At 43.0% G+C, this 21,044-nt stretch overlaps 1 protein-coding gene across 4 annotated transcripts in view; it reads left to right on the top strand.

Moving 5' to 3' along the window:
- Positions 1 to 21,044, top strand: part of poldip2 (polymerase (DNA-directed), delta interacting protein 2) — a 94,717-nt gene that overhangs the window by 40,747 nt on the left and 32,926 nt on the right. For all 4 annotated transcript variants that reach the window (XM_068010826.1, XM_068010825.1, XM_068010827.1 and 1 more), the window contains exons 9-10: positions 63 to 188; positions 7,896 to 7,975. In XM_068010826.1, coding sequence (XP_067866927.1) covers positions 63 to 188; positions 7,896 to 7,975 — 206 coding nt within the window. The remainder of the gene's footprint in view (positions 1 to 62; positions 189 to 7,895; positions 7,976 to 21,044) is intronic.

The following is a 21,044-nucleotide window of genomic DNA, read 5'->3' as shown; positions in this document are numbered from 1 at the left end:
GGAGTCTGACTCGCTGATTCAGTCTGAGGGTCTCATTGGTCTGTCTTACTGTCTCTCCTCAGTGGAGGTACTGTATCCGTTTGGAGAACCTTGGGACAGAAGTTGTTCAGCTTCGGGAAAGGCACTGGAGGATCTTCAGCCTGTCAGGAACACTGGAGACTGTGCGAGGCAGAGGAGTAGTGGGCAGAGTAAGTACCAGTGCAGTGTCAATTGAGGTGCACGTTGTATTCCCACCACTGTCTTATACTGATTGGTGGCTGGCTGCAAATCCTATACAGGTGTTTAAAATGGAACGTGACTGGAGCTCCACATTGGGAATATTGAGCACAGCAATACACCCGAACCCTGGAGAATGGCTCGTTGAGATTCCTCTGATCTAACCTGGACTTTAATCTTAAACCTACCTCAGAGGTAAACGTGAGGAAACCGTGATTGACCAATAAACAATCCTGGTGTGTGAATCTGACCTTCTGCTGTTGCATACTTCTTCTTTGGCCTCCTTGTCTCGAGAGACAATGGGTAAGCACCAAGAGGTGGTCAGTGGTTTGTGAAGCAGCGCCTGGAGTGGCTATAAAGGCCAATTCTAGAGTGACAAACTCTTCCACAGGTGCTGCAGATAAAATTGGTTTATTCATTTTTATTTAGAGCTACAGCACTGAAACAGGCCCTTCGGCCCACCGAGTCTGTGCCGACCGTCAACCACCCATTTATACGAAATCCTACATTAATCCCATAATCCCTACCACATCCCCACCATTCTCCTACCACCTACCTACACTAGGGGCAGTTTACCATGGCCAATTTACCCATTAACCTGCAAGTCTTTGGCTGTGGGAGGAAACCGGAGCACCCGGCGGAAACCCACGCGGTCACAGGGAGAACTCGCAAACTCCACACAGGCAGTACCCAGAATCGAACCCAGGTCACTGGAGCTGTGAGGCTGCGGTGCTAGCCACTGTGCCGCCCGGTTGTTGGGGCTGTTACACAGTTGGCTTCCTCCTTGCGCTTCTGTCTTTTTTCCTGCCAAATGCTAAGTCTCTTCGACTCGCCACTCTTTAGCCCCGCCTTTATGGCTGCCCGCCAGCTCTGGCGATCGCTGGCAACTGACTCCCACGACTTGTGACCAATGTCACAGGACTTCATGTCGCGTTTGCAGACGTCTTTAAAGCGGAGACATGGACGGCCGGTGGGTCTGATACCAGTGACGAGCTCGCTGTACAATGTGTCCTTGGGGATCCTGCCATCTTCCATGCGGCTCACATGGCCAAGCCATCTCAATTGCCGCTGGCTCAGTAGGGTGTATATGCTGGGGATGTTGGCCGCCTCGAGGACTTCTGCGTTGGAAATACAGTCCTGCCACCTGATGCCAAGGATTCTCCGGAGGCAGTGAAGATGGAATGAATTGAGACGTCGCTTTTGGCTGACATACGTTGTCCAGGCCACGCTGTGAGCGTACAGTGAGAATGTAAATGGGCGGTGCAATGGTCTGAGTCAGCAGCAAAGGGATTAAAATGTTAATGGCTAACACTTACCAAGGCAGTCATTACTGTCTATTCTGTGGCTGCAACATGATTATCACATTGTGCTCAGTACACATAGCTACACAATCAGCAGTCAGATGGGTACAGGCACCACATTGCTCCTCTAACCAGCTATTGTTTCTGTCAATCCTCTTTTCCTCTTATCAAATACACATTGCAAGTAGTAATGTGATATTTCTGCCTCAGCTCGGTTTACTGGGAGAGCTGTTTGGAAACTTCTTAAAAACTTGTAGAAAAGAGATGGCTGAGGGGTGACCGAATAGATGTTTCTAAAGTTATAAAGGGGGTTGATAGGGTAGATGTAGCAATGATGTTTCCACATGTGGGGAATCCAAAACTAGGGGTCATAAATATGATAGTCGCCAATAAAACCAACAGGGAAAACAGGAAAAAACATCTTTAGAATGTGGCACTTGCCACCACATGGAGCGTTTGAGTTGAATAACTTTATTTTAACACTTTGCCTCTGTGTCTCATACCATGGAGATGTTGCTTACCAAAGTTTATTCGTGAATTTTAATCAGTAACACTGATGTCAGAGTGTGTTTTTTCAAGGGACTTGATGCAAGTGTGCACACAATATGTCAACGGGAAAGAAAATGAAACCATCATCTGTGTGGGGCAGGAGGACGATAAGGGACAGGGTCAGGGTGTAAAGGGTGACTTTAAAATAGATAGTGGGAAATTACTGTTTTTATTTGTTCTTGAGATGTGAGTATTGTAGGCAAGGCCAGCAATACTTGCCCATCCCTAATTGTTCTTGAGAAGGCCCCCTTGAACTGCTGGAGTCCACGTGGGGTCGGTACACCCACAGTGGTGTTAGGGAGAGAGTTCCAGGATTTTGACCCAATAACAGTGAAGGAACGGTGATACAGTTCTATTTCAGGATGGTGTGTGTGACTTGGAGGGGAACTTGCAGTTGGTGGTGTTCGCATGCATCTGCTGCCCTTGTCCTTCTAGGTGGTAGAGGTCGCGGGTTTGGAAGGTGCTGTCAAAGGAGCCTTGGTGCGTTGCTGCAATGCATCTTGTAGATGGTACACAATGCTGCCACTGTGCGTCGGTGGTGGAGGGAGTGAATGTTGAAGGTGGTGGATGGGGTGCCGATCTAGCGGGCTGCTTTGTCCAGGATGGTTCCGAAGAAGGGTCACTGACCCGAAACGTTAAGCCTGTTTCTCTCTCCACAGATGCTGCCTGATCTGCTGAGTACTTCCAGCATTTCTTGTTTTTATTTGTCCAGGATGGTGTTGAGCTCCTTCAGTGTTGTTGGAGCTGCGCCCATCCAGGCAAGTGGAAAGTATTCCATCACACTCCTGACTTGTGCTTTGTAGATGATGGACAGGCTTTGGAGAGTCAGGAGGTGGGTAACTAACCACAAAGTTCACATCCTCTGACCTGCTCTTGTAGCCACAGCATTTAAGTGACTGGTCTAGTGAAGTTTCTGGTCAATGGTAACCCCAAGGATGCTAATTGTGAGGGATTCAGTGATGGTAATGCTGTTAAATGTCATGGGGCGGTGGTTAGATTCTCTCTTGTTGGAGATGCTCATTACCTGACACTTGTGTGGCGTGGATGTTACTTGCTGAAGCCTGAAGTTGTCCAGGTCTTGCTGCATGTGGGCATGGACTGCTTCAGTATCTGAGGAGTTGTGAATGGTACTGAACATTTAATCATCAGCGAACATCCCCATTTCTGACCTTATGATGGAGGGAAGGTCGTTGATGAAGCAGCTGAAGATGGTTTAGCCTAGAACGCCACTCTGAGGGCCTCTTTCTGCTGCGATGTCTTGGGACTGAAATGATTGGCCTCCAACAATCTCAGCCTTTTTCCTTTGTGTTAGGAATGACTCCAACCAGCAGAGTGTTTTCCTCCTGATTCCCATTGACATTCAATTTGATGCCATATTGAGTCAAATACTGCCTTGATGTCAAGGGCAGTCACTATTGTCTCTGGGTTTTTTTTGCAAGGCAGTGATCCTGAGCTGGAACAGGGTTCCTAGGAAGGGTGGCTGAGGCCAGTTAACTGGGTTCAGTAAGATAACAGATATTGTTGTTATGACCGAGGCGGGAGGAGTGCATTGTTTGTTCTCGTTCCACTTCTCCACAGGTCACAACATATATTTAAATTTTCCCACTTACTGATACGGTCAATCATAGATTCTATTTTTCCCTGAATAAAACACACTAACCAGGTTTCTTCAATAAACAAAAGGTTAATACACAAGGTAAGATCTCATGGGGTTAGGGGCAATTTATTAGCTTGGATAGAGAATTGGCTAACCAACAGAAAACAGAGAGTCGGGATAAATGGGTCCTTTTCTGGTTGGCAAGTTGTAACTAGTGGGGTGCCACAGGGTTTGGTCCTCGGGGCCCCAACTATTTACAATCTATATTAATGACTTGGATGCAGGGGTAGAAGGTACTATAGCCAAATTTGCAGAGGACACTAAAATAGGTGGGATAGTAAGCTGCAATAAAGAAATAAGAAATTTACAGATGGATATGCATAGGTTAGGTGAATGGGCCAAAATTTGGCAGATGGAGTTTAATGTGGGTAAGTGTGAGGTTATCCATTTTGATCGGAAGAATAGAAAGGCAAATTATTATCTAAATGGAGAGAAACTTCAGAGTGCTTCGGTGCAGAGGGATCTGGGTGTCCTCGTGCATGAATTGCAGAAAACTAGTATGCAGGTGCAGCAGGTAATAAGGCAAATGGATTTTGGTATTTATTGCTAAAGGAATAGAATATAAAAGTAGGGAAGTGTTGTTGCAACTGTACAAGGCATTGGTGAGACCGCACCTGGAGTATTGTGTACAGCTTTGGTCCCCTTACTTGAGGAGGGATGTAGTTGCATTGGAGGCAGTTCAGAGGAGGTTCACTAGATTGATTCCAGAGATGAGGGGTCACTGACCTGAAACATTAACTCTACTTCTCTCTCCACAGATGCTGCCAGACCTGCTGATATTTTCCAGGATTTTCTGTTTTTATTCCAGAGATGAGGGGTTTTTCTTATGAAGAGAGATTGAGCAGTTTAGGCCTGTGCTCTCTAGAGTTTAGAAGAATGAGAGGAGATCTAATTGAGATATATAAGATGATTAAGGGGATTGGCAAAGTGGACGTAGGGAAGATGTTTCCTCTTGTGGGGCAATCTAGAACAAGAGGTCATAGTTTTAGGATAAGGGGCAGCAGATTTAAAACAGAGATGAGGGGAAATTACTTCTCTCAAAGGGCGCGAGTCTGTGGAATTCACTACCCCAGAGTGCAGTGGATGCCGGGACATTGAATAAATTTAAGGAGGAGATAGACAGATTTTTAATTAGTAATGGGTTGAAGGGTTTGGAGAACAGGCAGGAAAGTGGAGTTGAGGCCTAGATGAGATCAGCCATGATAGTATTGAATGGCGGAGCAGGCTCAAGGGGCTGAATTGCCTACTCCTGCTCCTAGTTCTTATGTTCTTATCAGTTTATTTTATAAAACAAATCTTAACCAGTAATGTAGTAAAGCATGAACACACAGATTGAAATATTAAAGTTCCCTTTTTACCTTAGTCCCTCACACACACATACACCGGTTAACTGGAAAATAAAGGGATTTTTGTTTTAGAGATCTATTACCAAAAAAAAAGACCAAAAAAGCACTTGGGTTAAATACTTGCTAATTCTGGAAGAAAGAGAAGATATGGCAAGATGTCCTTTTGTTTTTGGTTTGGCGTCCCAAATGCGTATAGATGGCTGACACTGGAATCTTCCAAGAGCAGTTCTTTTCAGGTAACGTTGAAGATCAATTTGGGTAGGCTTCCAGGAAATGCAGCAAGAGGTTTCAGACACAGGCCTTACAGGAGGAATGCAGCCACAGTTTCAGTCTGTTCTTACACTTGCTTTTCAGCTCCTCGAGAGATGGAAAACTGGCAGGCTTTTTCCAAACTGCTGGAATAGACTGAGTTGGGGTGGCTTCTTGTTCTTAGCAAGTTTTCTCTGTCTTTTCAAACCATTGTCCATATCTCAACTCACTGTCCAAAGTGAAATCATAACCAATGTCACAAGAGACAAGACTCCTGACCTCTAAGTCTTGACCTATCATTTCTCTGTAAACATCTTCCCCAATTCAAAAACAACCCTGCTGGATAATTATTTGAAAACAGGTGCCTTCCAGTAACTGTTTTCAAAGCCAGACCTCTCAGTGACCCTGGTAAAAACCCATCCGTGGAGTCTTTTCAGTTTTCCCAAAATAAACCATTGCCCAGCTCTAAAATACGACTCCTCAAAAAAAAACTTTAAAATATAGACGCACTCGTAACACTGTAGTGGAAATGCAGTAGGGTTAATATTCCGGGAGAGTGGGATGTGGGAATTAAAAGGCCATCCTTACCTTGGAAAGCTTGCATCTGTTTTCCAGCACTGAAACCATTCTCATCTTCACACTGAGTCAGCCCTCACCCTTCAGAAGTATTTGCTGCATCTCCTTTACTATGCTGCCATTTAGTAGCAATGTGGTACAGTAAATGAAGCACTGCTACCCTCTCCAGATATCCTGAAACCCAGCAGCATGGAGGGTTGCACAGGCACCTCTGGATCATATTAAAAACTGTTGCCCATTCCCTGTTTCATTTACTTGCTCTGAGGCTTGGCTGTGCCCATCTGCAGGTAGCTGCCCCTTTAATTATGGTTCAATTTATATGATCCTGTGTTCCTGCACTTGTATTTCTGCACCTAATGGTTATATTCCCGAAATATTTGTACTGCTACAGAATTGAATAAAAAGTGAGCGTGTAACTATAGTCAAGTACAAGTTAATCCAGACATCTGATGTAGTTTAATGTACAACTTTCTCTGGTTAACGTATACTGAAACGTTGAGGGTTACCTTAATGTCAACTAAACCAGTTTACTTGTAATGAGATTAAACTAATGAATTTAACAGCATATTCTTTATTGGAGTGTCAGCACAGCAGGGTGTACTGTGGAGAAGGCACAGTGTTGATTCACTGGAGTGATAATAGGCTGAAAGGGTTGCAGCTGTGACGTGAGACAGGGAAAACTAGGATTGTGTTCACTGGAGCAGCGAAGGTTAAAGGGAGATCTAATGGGGTTCAAAATTAGGAAATAGTTTGAGAAGGTAAACAGAGAAGGATTATTTTACACCAGTTGGTGTATCTGTCACAAGGAGACCTAGATTGAGGATCATCACCAGAAGCTCAAGGGAATGTTGGAAGAAATATTTTCACATGCAGGATTATTAGGCTTTGGAAATAAGACCACAAGGAACTATTGGAGTTGAGTTAATCAAAGCATTTAAGGTGCAATCTACCCTAGACCTTCTCTGCAACAGACACAGATGCTGATGGCGATAAGAACCTGTCTTGCATTCATTATTGTAATTCCACTATTACTGGGAAGTGGGATTAGATAGAGTAGGTAGCTTCGATTCAGAGTACAGAATGGGCACAGGCACAATGGCCTCGTCCTGTGCTGAGATTTCTCTTGGTTTCCCCAGTGATGTGATGATTAATGTGGAGTTCAGTGCTACAGCATGTTGAAGCCTTGCACCATCTCCCTAACCTTTCACCTGAAGCCTACACTGACCTCTGGTCCCCATTGCTTCAAATTTAAAATTCTCATCATCGCACTTAAAGCCCTTCACAGTTGCTCCTCGCCGTATCTCTAACCCTGGCTTCAGTTGTTTGTAATTCCCTTGCTGAACCTCTCTGCCTCCCTCACTCCTTTCAGATCCTCCTTATAGTTCATATCCCTGAACCTTTGGTCACCCCTCCTAATATCTCCATCGCTGGGTCATTGTCCATGCATTTCTGATCACGTCTCTGTTAAGCGCCTTGGGATGTTTTTCTACCTTAATGGTGCTGTATAAATATAAGTTGTAGAGAGGCTAGACACCAGCTGACAGTGGGACAGGAAATGGGAGCAGAGTATTCTATGGCCAAGCCCACCTGCTTCATTGTGGCCTGTTTTGAAGCAGTTCTAATAGACTTGGGCAATGGGTCGCTCCTCTTTATTTCCCCACTGCCCACATTTGAGCAGTGAGCTGTTTCTCCGCCACCCCCTCTCCAACACCCCCCCCCCCCCCCCCCCTCACCACCCTTTGAGCAGTGAGCTGCTCCTCTTCTCCCTAGCACCCCACCCCTCTTTGGACAGTGAGCTGCTCCCTCCACTTTCTCAGCCATGTAGAACATGGGATCCTCATTTAAGCAGTAGGGGAGAAAGTGTTTTGCCTTCTACAGAATATTGCCAATCTTCTCTATTCACTTCAGTTCCTAAAGTCTTCCCTCCATTAATTTCCCCACCCTGGCATATTCTGACTTTTAAAAAGTATTTTCTTTGTGTGTGTCTCTCTCTCTACGCAGGAGCCAGTTTTATCAAAGGAACAGCCAGCGTTTCAGTACAGCAGCCACGTCTCGCTACAGGCTCCCAGCGGTCATATGTGGTGAGTAACGCGTTAACTGTGGTGTAAAGACCAGGTCCGAATCATTGCTTCACTGTTCTCAGTGTCTGCCGCATTGTGCAGACTACCTGAAATGGAACCCTTCAGGAAGTGGGGGTAGCGTTTTTTCCCCCATTCGGGGGATGTGGGCATCACAGGCTATGCCAGCATTTATTGCCCATCCCTAATTGCCCTTGAGAAGGTGTTGCTGAGCTGCCTTCTTGAACAGCTGCAATCCTTGGGGTGTTGGAAGACCAACAGTGCTGTTAGGAAGGGAGTTCCAGGATTTTGACCCAGCAACAGTGAAGGAACGCCAGATAGTTCCAAGTCAGGGTGGTGTGTGGCTTGGAGGGGAACTTGCAGTTGGTGGTGTTCCCATGCATTTGCTGCCCTTGTCCTTCTAGGTGGTAGAGGTCGCAAGTTTGGAAGGTGCTGTCTAAGGAGCCTTGGTGATTTGCTGCAGTGCATCTTGTAGATGGTATCCACCGCAGCCACTGTACGTCGGTGGTGGAGGGAGTGAATGTTGAAGGTAGTGAATGGGGTGCCAATCAAGTGAGCTGCTTTGTCCTGGATGGTATCGAGCTTCTTGTGTGTTGTTGGAGCTGCACCTATCCAGGCAAGTGGAGAGTATTCCATCACACTCCTGACTTGTGCCTTGTAGATGGTGGACAGGCATTAGGGAGCCAGGAGGTGAGTTACTTGCCACAGGATTCCCAGCCTCTGACCTGCTCCTGTAGCCACAGTATTTATATGGCTGGTCCAGTTTAGTTTCTGGTCAATGGTGACCCCTAGGATGTTGATAGTGGGGGACTCAGTGACGGTAATGCCATTGAAACATGTAAGATTCTGAGGAGGGGTCTTGACAAGTTGGATGCGGAAAGGATGTTTTGTCTTGTGGTAGAATCTAGAACTAGGGTTCACTTTAAAAATAAGGGGTCACCCATTTAAGACAGGGATGAGGAGAAATTTTTTCTCTGAGGGTCGTGAGTCTCCGGAACTCTCTTCCTCAAAAGGCAATGGAAGCCGAGTCTTTGAATATTTTTAAGGCAGTGGTAGATAGATTCTTGATAAGCAAGGGATGAAAGGCTATTGGAGGTAGGTGGGAATGTGCAGTTGAGGTTACAATCAGATCAGCCATGGCCTTCTTGAATGGTGGAGCAGGCTCAAGGCGCCGAGTGGCCTACTCCTGCTCCTAATTCATATGTTCATATGTTTGTAGAGGGGGATAATTAGATTCTCTCTTGTTTGAGATGGTCATTGCCTGGCACTTGAGTGGCGCGAGATGTTACTTGCCACTTATCAGCCCAAGCGTAGATGTTATCCTGGTCTTGCTGCTTATGGATATGGGCTGCTTCATTATCTGAGGAGTCGCAAATGGTGCTGAACATTGTGCAATCATCAGCGAACATCCCCATTTCTGCCCTTATGATGGAGGTCCAACAACCTCGACCATTTTTCTTTGTGCTAGGTATGACTCCAACCAGCGGAGGGTTTTCCCCCTGATTCCCATTGACTCCAGTTTTGCTAAGGCTCCTTGATGCCATACTTGGTCAAATGCTGCCTTGATATCAAGGGCAGTCACTCTCACCTCACCTCTGGAGTTCAGTTTTTTTGTCCATGTTTGGACAAAGGCTGTAATGAGGTCAGGAGCTGAATGGCCCTGGCGGAACCCAAACTGAGCATCAGTGAGCAGGTTATTGCTGAGCAAGTGCTGCTTGATAGCACTGTCAACGACACCTTCCATCACTTTACTGATGATCGAGAGTAGACTGGGGCAATACTTGGCCGGGTTGGACTTGTCCTGCTTTTTGTGTACAGGACATACCTGGGTAAATTTCCTCATTGCAGGGTAGATGCCAGTGTTGTAGCTGAACTGGAACAGCTTGGCTAGGGGCGCGGCTAGTTCTGGAGCACAAGTCTTCAGTCCTATTGCTGGAATGTTGTCAGGGCCCATAGCCTTTGCAGTATCCAGTGCCTTCAGTCGTTTCTTGATATCAGGTGGAGTGAATCGAATTGGCTGAAGTCTGGCATCTGTGATGCTGGGGACTTCAGGAGGAGGCTGAGATGGATCATCAACTTGGCAGTTCTGGCTGAAGATGGATGCAAAAGCTTCAGTCTTGTGTTTTGCACTGATGTGCTGGGCTCCCCCATCATTGAGGATGGGGATATTTGTGGAGCCTCTTCCTCCAGTCAGTTATTTAATTGTCCACTATTCACGACGGGATGTTGCAGGACTACCGAGCTTAGATCTGATCCGTTGGTTGTGGGATTACTTAGCGCTGTCTATCACGTGCTGCTTCTGCTTTGGCACGTGAGTAGTCCTGTGTCGTAGCTTCACCAGGCTGACACCTCATTTGTAGGTATGCCTGATGCTGCTCCTGGCATGCCCTTCTACATGCTTCATTGAACAGGGTCGGTCCCCCAGCTTGATAGTAATGGTAGAGTGGGGGATATGCCGGGCCATGAGGTTACAGATTGTGGTTGAATACAATTCTGCTGCTGCTGATGGCCCACAGCGCCTCATGGATGCCCAGTTTTGAGTTGCTAGATCTGTTTGAAATCTATCCCATTAAGCACAGTGATAGTGCCACACAACACGATGGTGGGTACCCTCAATGTGAAGGCGGGACTGTGCGGTGGTCACTCCTTCCAATACTGTGATAGGCAGATTGGTGAGGATGAGGTCAAGTAGGTTTTTCCGCCTTGTTGGTTCCCTCACCACCTGCCACATACCCAGTCTAGCAGATATGTCCTTTAGGATTCAGCCAGCTCGGTCCGTGGTGGTGCTACTGAGCCACTCTTGGTGATGGACATTGAAGTCCCCCACCCAGAGTACATTCTGTGCCCTTGCTACTCTCAGTGCTTCTTCCAATTGATGTTCAACATGGAGAAGCACTGATTCATCAGCAGAGGTTGGGGGTGGGGTCAGTAGGTGGTAATCAGCAGGAGCTTTACTTGCCCATGTTTGACCTGATGCTATGAGACTTCATGGGATCCGGAGTCGATGTTGAGAACTCCCAGGACATCTCCCTCCGGACTATATACTGTGCCATCACCTCTGGTGGGTCTGTTCTGCCAGTGGTACAGGACATACCCGGTGATGGTGGTGTCTGGGACATTGTCTGCAAGGTATGATTCCGTGAGTATGACTATGTCAGGCTGTTGCTTGACTTGTCTTTGGGACAGCTTTCACAACTTTGGCACAAGCCCCTAGATGTTAGTAAGGAAGACTTTGCAAGGTCAACAGGGCTGGGTTTGCCGTTGTCGTTTCCAGTGCCTAGGTTATTGTCAGGTGGTCCAGTTTCATTCCTTTTCTTAGACTTTGTAACAGTTTGGTACAGCTGAGTGGCTTGCTAGGCCATTTCAGAGCTGCAATTGAATGGTCTCTGCTGAGTTGGTCTCTCTCAGCCAGGGGAATGGAGCAAAATGGCTACAATTGGTCTCCATGTCCCTGGATTAAGGAGGGAAAAATCAGCCAGGTTCCAGCTGCTGAGTACTACCTGGATACTCCTGCTGAGTGAGTGTAAATCTGAGTTCTTTTTGCCTTCAGTCTGGTTCAGTAAATATACCGAGTCGGATGTGTAGGTAAAATCAATTACTTTATTTGCGCAGTCGCCAGCGGACTTACTCTGAGAACAGCGGCACTGACTCCACCAGAGTCTGTCGGGTCCCCCCCCAGAGTAAGTGAAGTTTGTGATACAGGTACTACTGTTTATACATTAAGATTCATGCTACACCTCCTTGTTTAACCAATCAGTGCGGTACAATTCGACTTCACCCACGTGGTGACATGCAGTACATCTGTTACTGAGGTTACAATACACTCCATTCTCAATACATACTTGTTACTAATAAAATATCGTTTTGTATCAGCAAGATTAAAAGAAAACAGACATTAAGACAATTAGCAAAGGAAGAGGAGTTGGAAACAAGATACTGATTTTGATTCCCACAGATACTGCTTTTGCTTCCCACAATTGTCATAAGTCCTGGGATCCTGTAATCTCTATCAAGTCACATCATGAAGTAACACCAAGCAGCAACAGTATACAGTGATAGTGTGGCCTTTCATTCCTTATCACTCACACAGGGATGGCCAGCATCTCTCACAGGAATCCATTTGTTCCAAACCACAAGGAGTCACACAATCAAGTCATGAATGAATAAATGTCCTTGCAATTACCAGTGCCTGTAAGTTTATACGATCTCACACTCTCAGCCTTTACTTTTAACTATTTCATTGCAGTTTCTCAAGCTTTAAATCATTTCATCAGAGCTCAGCAAAGTGACTACTCCTAACTTGGCTATATTTCCCATCTAGCATAGTGCCATGTCGTTCTGCTCACTTCCACATTCCCCCCTTTTATCATTCTATGATAACCTTCTCTCTACTGATCAACTTATATATGATTATATATTTTCACTAGGATTATATGGATCTATTTACTCAAATAACATTTAAACAGTATAATATAAAAGCAAATATAAAAAACTCAGCAACTGCTGAATCTGAAGGGTAGGCTGAGCCACCCTCTAACAAGGGGGCGTGTATTAGCCTGGTCGGTATGTTTTTCATTCTAGCCTTTCCCTAGGATTGTCATGTCTGGGTGATAAGAAGAGTGCTGTTGAAGTACAATGTCTCGCTCTCTCGCTGTACCAGCTGCAAGGCCAAGTTGCCTCTGCAGCCCTGAAGTTATGAAGTCATTTCTGATAAGCTGTCCCTCCCTACAGCACTGAAGCTAGCTTGTTAGCAGTACATGACTGATTAATTGTTTCATCTTAAATGTTCCCATGTAATTCTGTTCTTAAAAATTCTAAAATCTAAATTCTGTTCTTACAGTCCCCCCTTCGATTATTCAAAACATTTTTAAAAGTCAATCCCTTGATCCCACCTAGGTGCCTTTAATGGTCTCTATTTGTCTAGAAACAGCCTTCAACACCCAGAGGGGTCGCACTCAATACGTTGCCTGCTTGTGCCATAAGAGGAACCTGCGGGAACTCTGTAAAGGCATAAGTTTTGCAGGGGCTTCAACTATCTGCTTACAAAATAAAAGGTGGTACACTTGTACAATTACAATTTCATTTGCAAAGCAAAAGCAGTGTAATATTGAAGAAAGCACAATTTAAACATCACTATTACACAATCAATCAATTGTGCGAACATAATACAGTCGCAATTTCATTCTTAGAGTATACTGATCTTTCACTAATTCATTTTAACAATATATGAATAGGTTATACATTTACCCTTGTGTGGCATAACTAATTGCCTATCCATTTATAGAGTAAGTTCGAATACAGATTGCTTTTTCGGGTAGCTGTCCAACCTGTGTTCATACATCCTCTCACATCGCCTAATTAATTTCTAAAGTTGCCAATTTAAGTAGGTCACATATAACACCATGATACCCAAAACCACTATCAGGACATGGGAGATCATTCTATACCAGGGGTGTATCTGCACGTCTGACCCCCAGTTCCATAAGTCCTCCTGCCAGGTAGAATCATTTATCTCATCAATCTCATCTTGTTGCCTCTTCGACTGTTGTTCCAAATTGTATTACACTACAGCAATGACTTCTAGCTGCTGTCTCTCTTTACCCAAGCGTGTGGGCAATGGCTGAATAGTCAAATCCTCCTTAAAACTTTCTGTCACAGTTATTGTTTCTGTGTTTTGCTTATGTATCTCTACCAACTCCATCTTCCCTACTCGGGTTGGTATTTGTGGATTGAACCAAAATGTACTGTTGCTCACCGGCCAAGTCCGTTTATGTCCATACTGGTACTCCTTCGCTGTGGTGGTTAAGCGATATCTCCCCTTTCCCATATAGGCCACATGGGTTAGCTCTGACAATGCTTTCCTAGTCTCCATGGTGTAATTTACAGTGGCATTAAACCCACATTTTGATTCTGCCGTTTTATATTTAGGATGAGGACGTATGACCATCTGGTTTTCCAGACTACACTCAGACAATGGACAATATTGTTCCAATGACCTCTTTTCCAATTTCCATAACATAGGGTAAAATATCATTGTATTTTATGTAATCTTTCCCCTTATCACTCCTGTATTTTCTACTTTGTATAATTGTATCCCTAACTTATCTCTCAGAATTACAGGTATTCCCAACACTACTCCAATACTCATAGATCCTGTATTTACACATTCCTGATCTTTCCATACTTTAAATTTTCTGATTTGGCACCTGGTAATTTTATCATTTGTGTGACTAGTTAAGTATTCCAACTGGGTGTCATTGATCCAAACTGGCACCTGTCTTGCATCAATTTGCCTCGAATTTTCTCGAATTTGTTCTAACATTCACGAACTGTATGTACTACAAACACTCTCATTATTTGAAATGTCACTGTTCACTAATATTATATGTTACTGGTTACTAAAATAATATTTCTAGATAGACAAATTGTCTCCCTTGCCTTTGCTCTGGTTTTCATCCTCCTTCGCTGCACATAGCGCCTGTATGAACGGCAAGCTAGTATGCCCCATATTATGGCCAGTATTAACTGTATTTTACTATGGAGGCACCGATATTGAATCTGGTAGCAACGTCATTAACTATCCCACTCTTTGTTCTATAAAGCTGATCCTGGCCTCTAAATCTGGTGGCACCCATGGCATCAGCAGCCTGCTGCATTACAATCTTACTTAATACACTATTATATTTCTTGCCTGTTCCGTACAATATCCCGGCATTTGAGATATTGACCAGGGCAGGCACAATCTCATGTTTAATATTATCATACAACGCTTCCCCTGGGCTCGATGTACCCACACACATCCATGTTCCTTTCAACTTTCCTTATCATCTATTGCCCAATGGGAGGGGCACAAATAATTCCAAAGACACAGCTCTCAGTTACCCCTTCCCCTTTCTGTCTGGTCACGCAGTTAGCACGGTCATCTGTGGAACACCGTACACACTTCCCATCCAACATGTTGTGCAATGCCCCGTAGTTCATATAGTCCATATTAATACTCCTTTCATTAATCCGTTGTGCATCCATTACCGGGTCTTTGTTCTTCCTCTCCGGATATTAGCATCAGGCCCCACAGCCACTGCAGTCCGGTTCTTTCCCATTCGCCACTAGTGGTTATATCTGTAATTTAAACACACTGCCCTGGTGGTCACCAGGTGTTAGTACTTGTCCATGTTGTGAGTATCCTCCGATGAGGGATACATGTCTACCTGTGGGGACCGAACATGTCCTGGGGAATCCAGGAGTTAATTTATATTCTTATCATCTCTACTCTTTTGAAATTATCTATATGGTCCCGTTGTACTCAGGTTTCGTTCCCCACAATCCTTGCTCAGTTAGTAACCCATCTAATAATAGTCCAAATGCCTATTAATACTACCATTATTCCCTTGATTATATTTTTTTTAGTTGGTACCATGTATTTCTATCGGCCCTTCCCTTTACCATTACTTTGCCTTCCACAACAGGCACCTTTGTCTGTTCCTCTATCATGTTTCTATAGAACCTCCTGCCTCACCTTATGCAGTTGTCTGCACAGCTCCTTCACGAATCTTTAACTCTTTCTTTTGCGGGTCCTATTTCCTCACTACCTGCTACGTCATACCTTGGCAGTCTCATCACCCTTCCTGTCACCGTATTCATCAAGTCTTTCCTACTTTAGCTACACCACTCTGTCCTTTTTGTTCCTTTTTCAAAATATCCTTTACTAGCTGACTAAGGGTTCTCACATTCTGGTCCACATTTTCCAAATCTATAGTATTGACAATTGAAGTTCCCTTATTAAGGACTGCGTTATTCACTAAACTATGTTTATGTCTCTTTCCCTTTATTATTCCCTCATTACCAAATTCCTGTCTCAGCAATTGTTACAGTAACCTTGTACAACTCTCGGTTCTTAGGGCACCAGCCAGGTAGCTGGATATCTGAGATATTCAATATTACCGGTACCAACTCAAGTTTTATGTTATCATATACAATTTTATTAGTTTTTGTTATCGCAAGTCCATTCTGTAGTCAAGGCTGGGCGAGGGAGACCAGTCACTTGTGGCTGTTGGGTCGTAACCTTACTTGTTAGTAATTAAAATGTGGGGGTAATCGTGGTGATTGGAGCTTGTTGTCCGTTTGATAAATTTTGAATGCTGGTTTGATTGTTGGCTCCTTCCCTTGTACACCCCCCCAATGATTTTGACACAAAAGGTCCCTTGAGGGCCTTTGCTGTCAAAAGCTGACACACCTGGTAGATTAAATTGTCCACTAAAATAAAAGCAAAATACTGCAGATGCTGAAAATTGTGATATTTGATGTCTGCAATTAAGGTCTTAAATTCTCAAAGCTGCTGGATCTTTTGCCGTGGCATCAATTCTCACATGGCCTGTCGTCACCTGCTTAAAAACAACCCACAAAGAATCCACTGTGGCTCTGCCCCTGAGCCCAATGGGTTAATTTGTCTAATTCTATCTGTCAATTTAGAAATTTAAAATCTAACAATGTCCAATATGTATAAATTTTACTCTCAGCAATGCAAAATTGTGTGGTGGATTAAATGGAAAAACAGCAGCTGCAGCGGGGTTTTATTTTCCAAGGGGCGGAGCAAAATCGTCTCAGCTGCGTCACGTTACAAAACCTTTTCCTTCTCTGATCGGAAAAAAACCACACTCCATTTTAATCTATTTTTTTCAATCCTTTTGGTATCCTTAGGGTTGCTCGTCTTTGAAGTTGAAAATGCCACAAACGCTTCCGCTGCTTTCAAAATAACAAATCACATCTGCACACTTACACTGGTATTCCACTGTCATGCCACATATTCTGAACTCTCAGGTGATGTTATCAAAAGATCAAATATCAGCGGTGATGAAAAAGGGGGGGGTGCTGGTGGTGTCTATCTGAGATCTTTGCTTACCTCCCCCTGCAGGGTCCTGATATCTCAGGTTATGGCCAGACTTTCAAATGTAGCTCTCTTAAAAACTCATAGCTCCAAGAGAAAACTATCAATTGCTAGTCTTAACTACACTTTCCTGACATTCACTGGAAAATTCGAGGCTTCTTGGAAATTAGCTGTTTATTTCACTATTTGTTTATCCCCAGAATTCCTTTATTAGCGCTTGCATCAGCCAGATCTGATTGCCAATTCCCATTAATTATAATTCTCTCTCATTTTGAGCCCTGGAGAACCTTTACAATTAATATTCATAATTATTGTTTATGTTTTTTTTTTACCTTTGATGACATTTTAATTCCTTAAATAACTTGCCAAATTAAACTGGATTTTTGACATCTCAGATTATTCCAAATTCAAATAACAGTAAATTTCCCTTTGAATGCTTTAAATAACCACTCATATCAATTAAATTTTGTTTATCGATTCCAATTTCTTATGCCCAGACTTGGTTGTACTTTAAATGTTTTTTTATCCTTAGGATTTTCAAACAACAAAATCTTTAGTAACATTATCAACTTCAAAGGAAACCATCTCCATCCGGAAAGACAGCATTTTAGATTAAACTCCAATTGTTTCCAAACTTATTTTTTTGGCATCTTTTATAAGAGGTTTCTAATCCAAGGATGATTATTATTATTTTTTTAACAAAGATGATTCCAAATTCCAATTCACTGCAATAATATTTAAAATCAAAACTGCCAATGTTATATGAGTGAGTCCTCTGTCCGGAACGGAAGACTCCTCCAAAACATGACATAATAAACTTGAAAGTTCATTGTGGCAACAAATGAAATTTCCAGTTCTTCAACTTAAACAGGTCAATTAACCTTAACAGTATTAATTCAATTCAGACTTATTAACTTATACTACTTATTAACTACACACAGAACAGAATAGCACGTGCTTATTTTAAAAGATCGGTAAATTATGGCATTTTCTTGTTCTTTCTTCAGGCGCCTTTTCAAATGACTGTAATAAAACCAAAAACTAAAGTAAAAGTTATTTAACATTCTTAACACAAAATAGTCAACACCTGCTTCTTAAACAAACTTTAAACAGACAGAATCTTTCCTATATCTCCTTTGTTTATCCTTCTCTCCCTTAGACCAATATCCAATTCCTAACATTTGCTACTTAAAACAGTCAGTAAAACATGTCTTTAATTTAAACTCCAAAAAAAACGAGAACAGATTTTAAACTGGAACGCCAATTAAAGCAGGAGTGGTACACTTCAAATTGGATTTCTGCCAAACATCTTCAGACCTTCAAGGCTGAAGATTATCTCTTAGAAAATTGTTCATTGCCTTTTCACAGTTGCAAAACCAGCTTTTAAAATCAAAATAAAATTTTAACTTAAAATATAATTCAATTTTATATCCCATTCCTGGGTGCACAACACTAAATCGAAATGAACACACTCAGCAATCACTTTTCACACTCATTCAATTCCAAACAACTTCGAAAATTGATTTCTGTAATGGGTTACGAATTCAAAATACCAAATCTCTTTCAAAATTCCCTTGTCCCGATGTCAAGGAACACACACAGGTTCAACTAATTCACAACCAAAACATGACTCAAGGTTCCCACAAAATATACACTTGTAAAAATAGAAAAAGTAACAGACTCATTCTCTCATCATTAAGGCCAGACAACAAAGAGTTAACGACAGTCAGTTTTACAGAACACAAGTTGTACAGAACAAAGACACAGTAACTTGTTTTTACTCTAAAACATACCTATCTTTAAAACACATATTTACCGTGGCGCTTCTGCGTCTTTCTCAAGGGGGCAAACGGACGTGGGTCGCCTTTCTCCAGAGGACATGATTTACTTGTCCCCGGGGGCAACCCTTCCTCCTTACAAGCCGTCAAGCCCATTCTTCCTCTACTTTCTCAAACCCTAGTTCTTTTCTATGAATCAAGCAGCATTAAAACGAAAGAAATCAAACAAGACACAAGAAAACGAATAGACACAGTAACACAAACAAAGGATGAACCACACACAAGGAGACGAACATGGGACAGGGAATTTTTAGAGTCTTTTGGTTTCCCCCTTCACTAATCGGTATTCCTAATTTGAGGGCGTTTTCGTGCCAACTTGATAGGAGGATTCTATCTTTTTCCTCCTGACAATATTGCATCCATAATCCAATTAATTCTTTGGCCCTATTGCCTTTATTTTGTTTCCAGATTTTTTTTCTTGTGTTTTTTTTAAATCACTTCCAAATCTTTTGTCCCCCCCTAAGGGCCGTTGGTCTATTAATTTCTTATTTAAGGCTGCCGATAATTGTCTGAAGTCTTTCCCTTTATCCGGATAATTATCACACAGTACTTGTAATGGGCAGGATGGATCACTTGTATTATCTAAACAGTTTCCCATATTCACAACTATTATCACAAACTATAATTACAACTATTATTACAAACTATTATTACTTACAAATTATCTAAACAGTTACTCACAATAAAAAATAAAACCTTAATCTCAGTCGTTCTAAAACAACCTCGCATAACCTTCAGTCGCGACCTACTTTAACCTTCAGTCGTAGTCAATACGACCTACTTTAATTCTACCTCAGTCCCCATCAGCCGTCCTCTAAAGAAACAGACTGAACCTGAGCGTCAGCCGTTCTAAAACGACACTGACTTTAATCAACCTTCAGCCGTAGCTTAATACGACCTACTTTAACCTTAACCTCAGTCGTACCTACTTCGACTGACCCTTATCTTTTCTAATCCGCCAGACAGATCATTGATCTCGTCCAGACGATCTTACCTGACCATAAGCGAGTGATCAAACTTTTATCGGACTACGAGACAGGGGAAAACCGGCGTGGTCATTGTTCAACTACTCACGTCGGGGGCCCATTTCCTCTCTCTCCGTCCAACACTAGTCTGATTCTGATTTCGCTGATGATCGGCGGTCGTCTGTTGAGATCCCACTTCTGACACCAAAATGTAAATCTGAGTTCTTTTTGCCTTCAGTCTGGTTCAGTAAATATACCGAGTCGGATGTGTAGGTAAAATCAATTACTTTATTTGCGCAGTCGCCAGCGGACTTACTCTGAGAACAGCGGCACTGACTCCACCAGAGTCTGTCGGGTCCCCCCCCAGAGTAAGTGAAGTTTGTGATACAGGTACTACTGTTTATACATTAAGATTCATGCTACACCTCCTTGTTTAACCAATCAGTGCGGTACAATTCAACTTCACCCACGTGGTGACATGCAGTACATCTGTTACTGAGGTTACAATACACTCCATTCTCAATACATACTTGTTACTAATAAAATATCGTTTTGTATCAGCAAGATTAAAAGAAAACAGACATTAAGACAATTAGCAAAGGAAGAGGAGTTGGAAACAAGATACTGATTTTGATTCCCACAGATACTGCTTTTGCTTCCCACAATTGTCATAAGTCCTGGGATCCTGTAATCTCTATCAAGTCACATCATGAAGTAACACCAAGCAGCAACAGTATACAGTGATAGTGTGGCCTTTCATTCCTTATCATCACTCACACAGGAATGGCCAGCATCTCTCACAGGAATCCATTTGTTCCAAACCACAAGGAGTCACACAATCAAGTCATGAATGAATAAATGTCCTTGCAATTACCAGTGCCTGTAAGTTTATACGATCTCACACTCTCAGCCTTTACTTTTAACTATTTCATTGCAGTTTCTCAAGCTTTAAATCATTTCATCAGAGCTCAGCAAAGTGACTACTCCTAACTTGGCTATATTTCCCATCTAGCATAGTGCCATGTCGTTCTGCTCACTTCCACAAGTGTGTCAATATCCAAGATCCACCATGTAATTGGAGTCAGGGTTGGGGTCCTTCCCATTATTGAATTTGCACCTGCACATGTTGGACGAGGGAGTAAAAGTTATGAAAAATATTTTTCTGGCTATTTGTAACAGTGGGTGATTTAAAAACGATTATCTCAGATTAAGATATCTGTGTTTTTGTTATTTTTAACAATAACAGTAAAGCTTCCTCCTTTATCCTGTCACTAGGGTTGTAGAGCCAAGTATGTGGGTTTATTATTTTGCTGCTGGTTGAAACAGGCCCAGACCCTGAGCTACATCAGCTCCAATGTACAACAGGGTTACTGTCCAACAGACAT

The sequence above is a fragment of the Heterodontus francisci genome, chromosome 30 (genome assembly GCF_036365525.1).
Source record: "Heterodontus francisci isolate sHetFra1 chromosome 30, sHetFra1.hap1, whole genome shotgun sequence".
Classification (NCBI taxonomy): domain Eukaryota; kingdom Metazoa; phylum Chordata; class Chondrichthyes; order Heterodontiformes; family Heterodontidae; genus Heterodontus; species Heterodontus francisci.
This window is presented reverse-complemented; position numbering and strand designations above follow the sequence as displayed.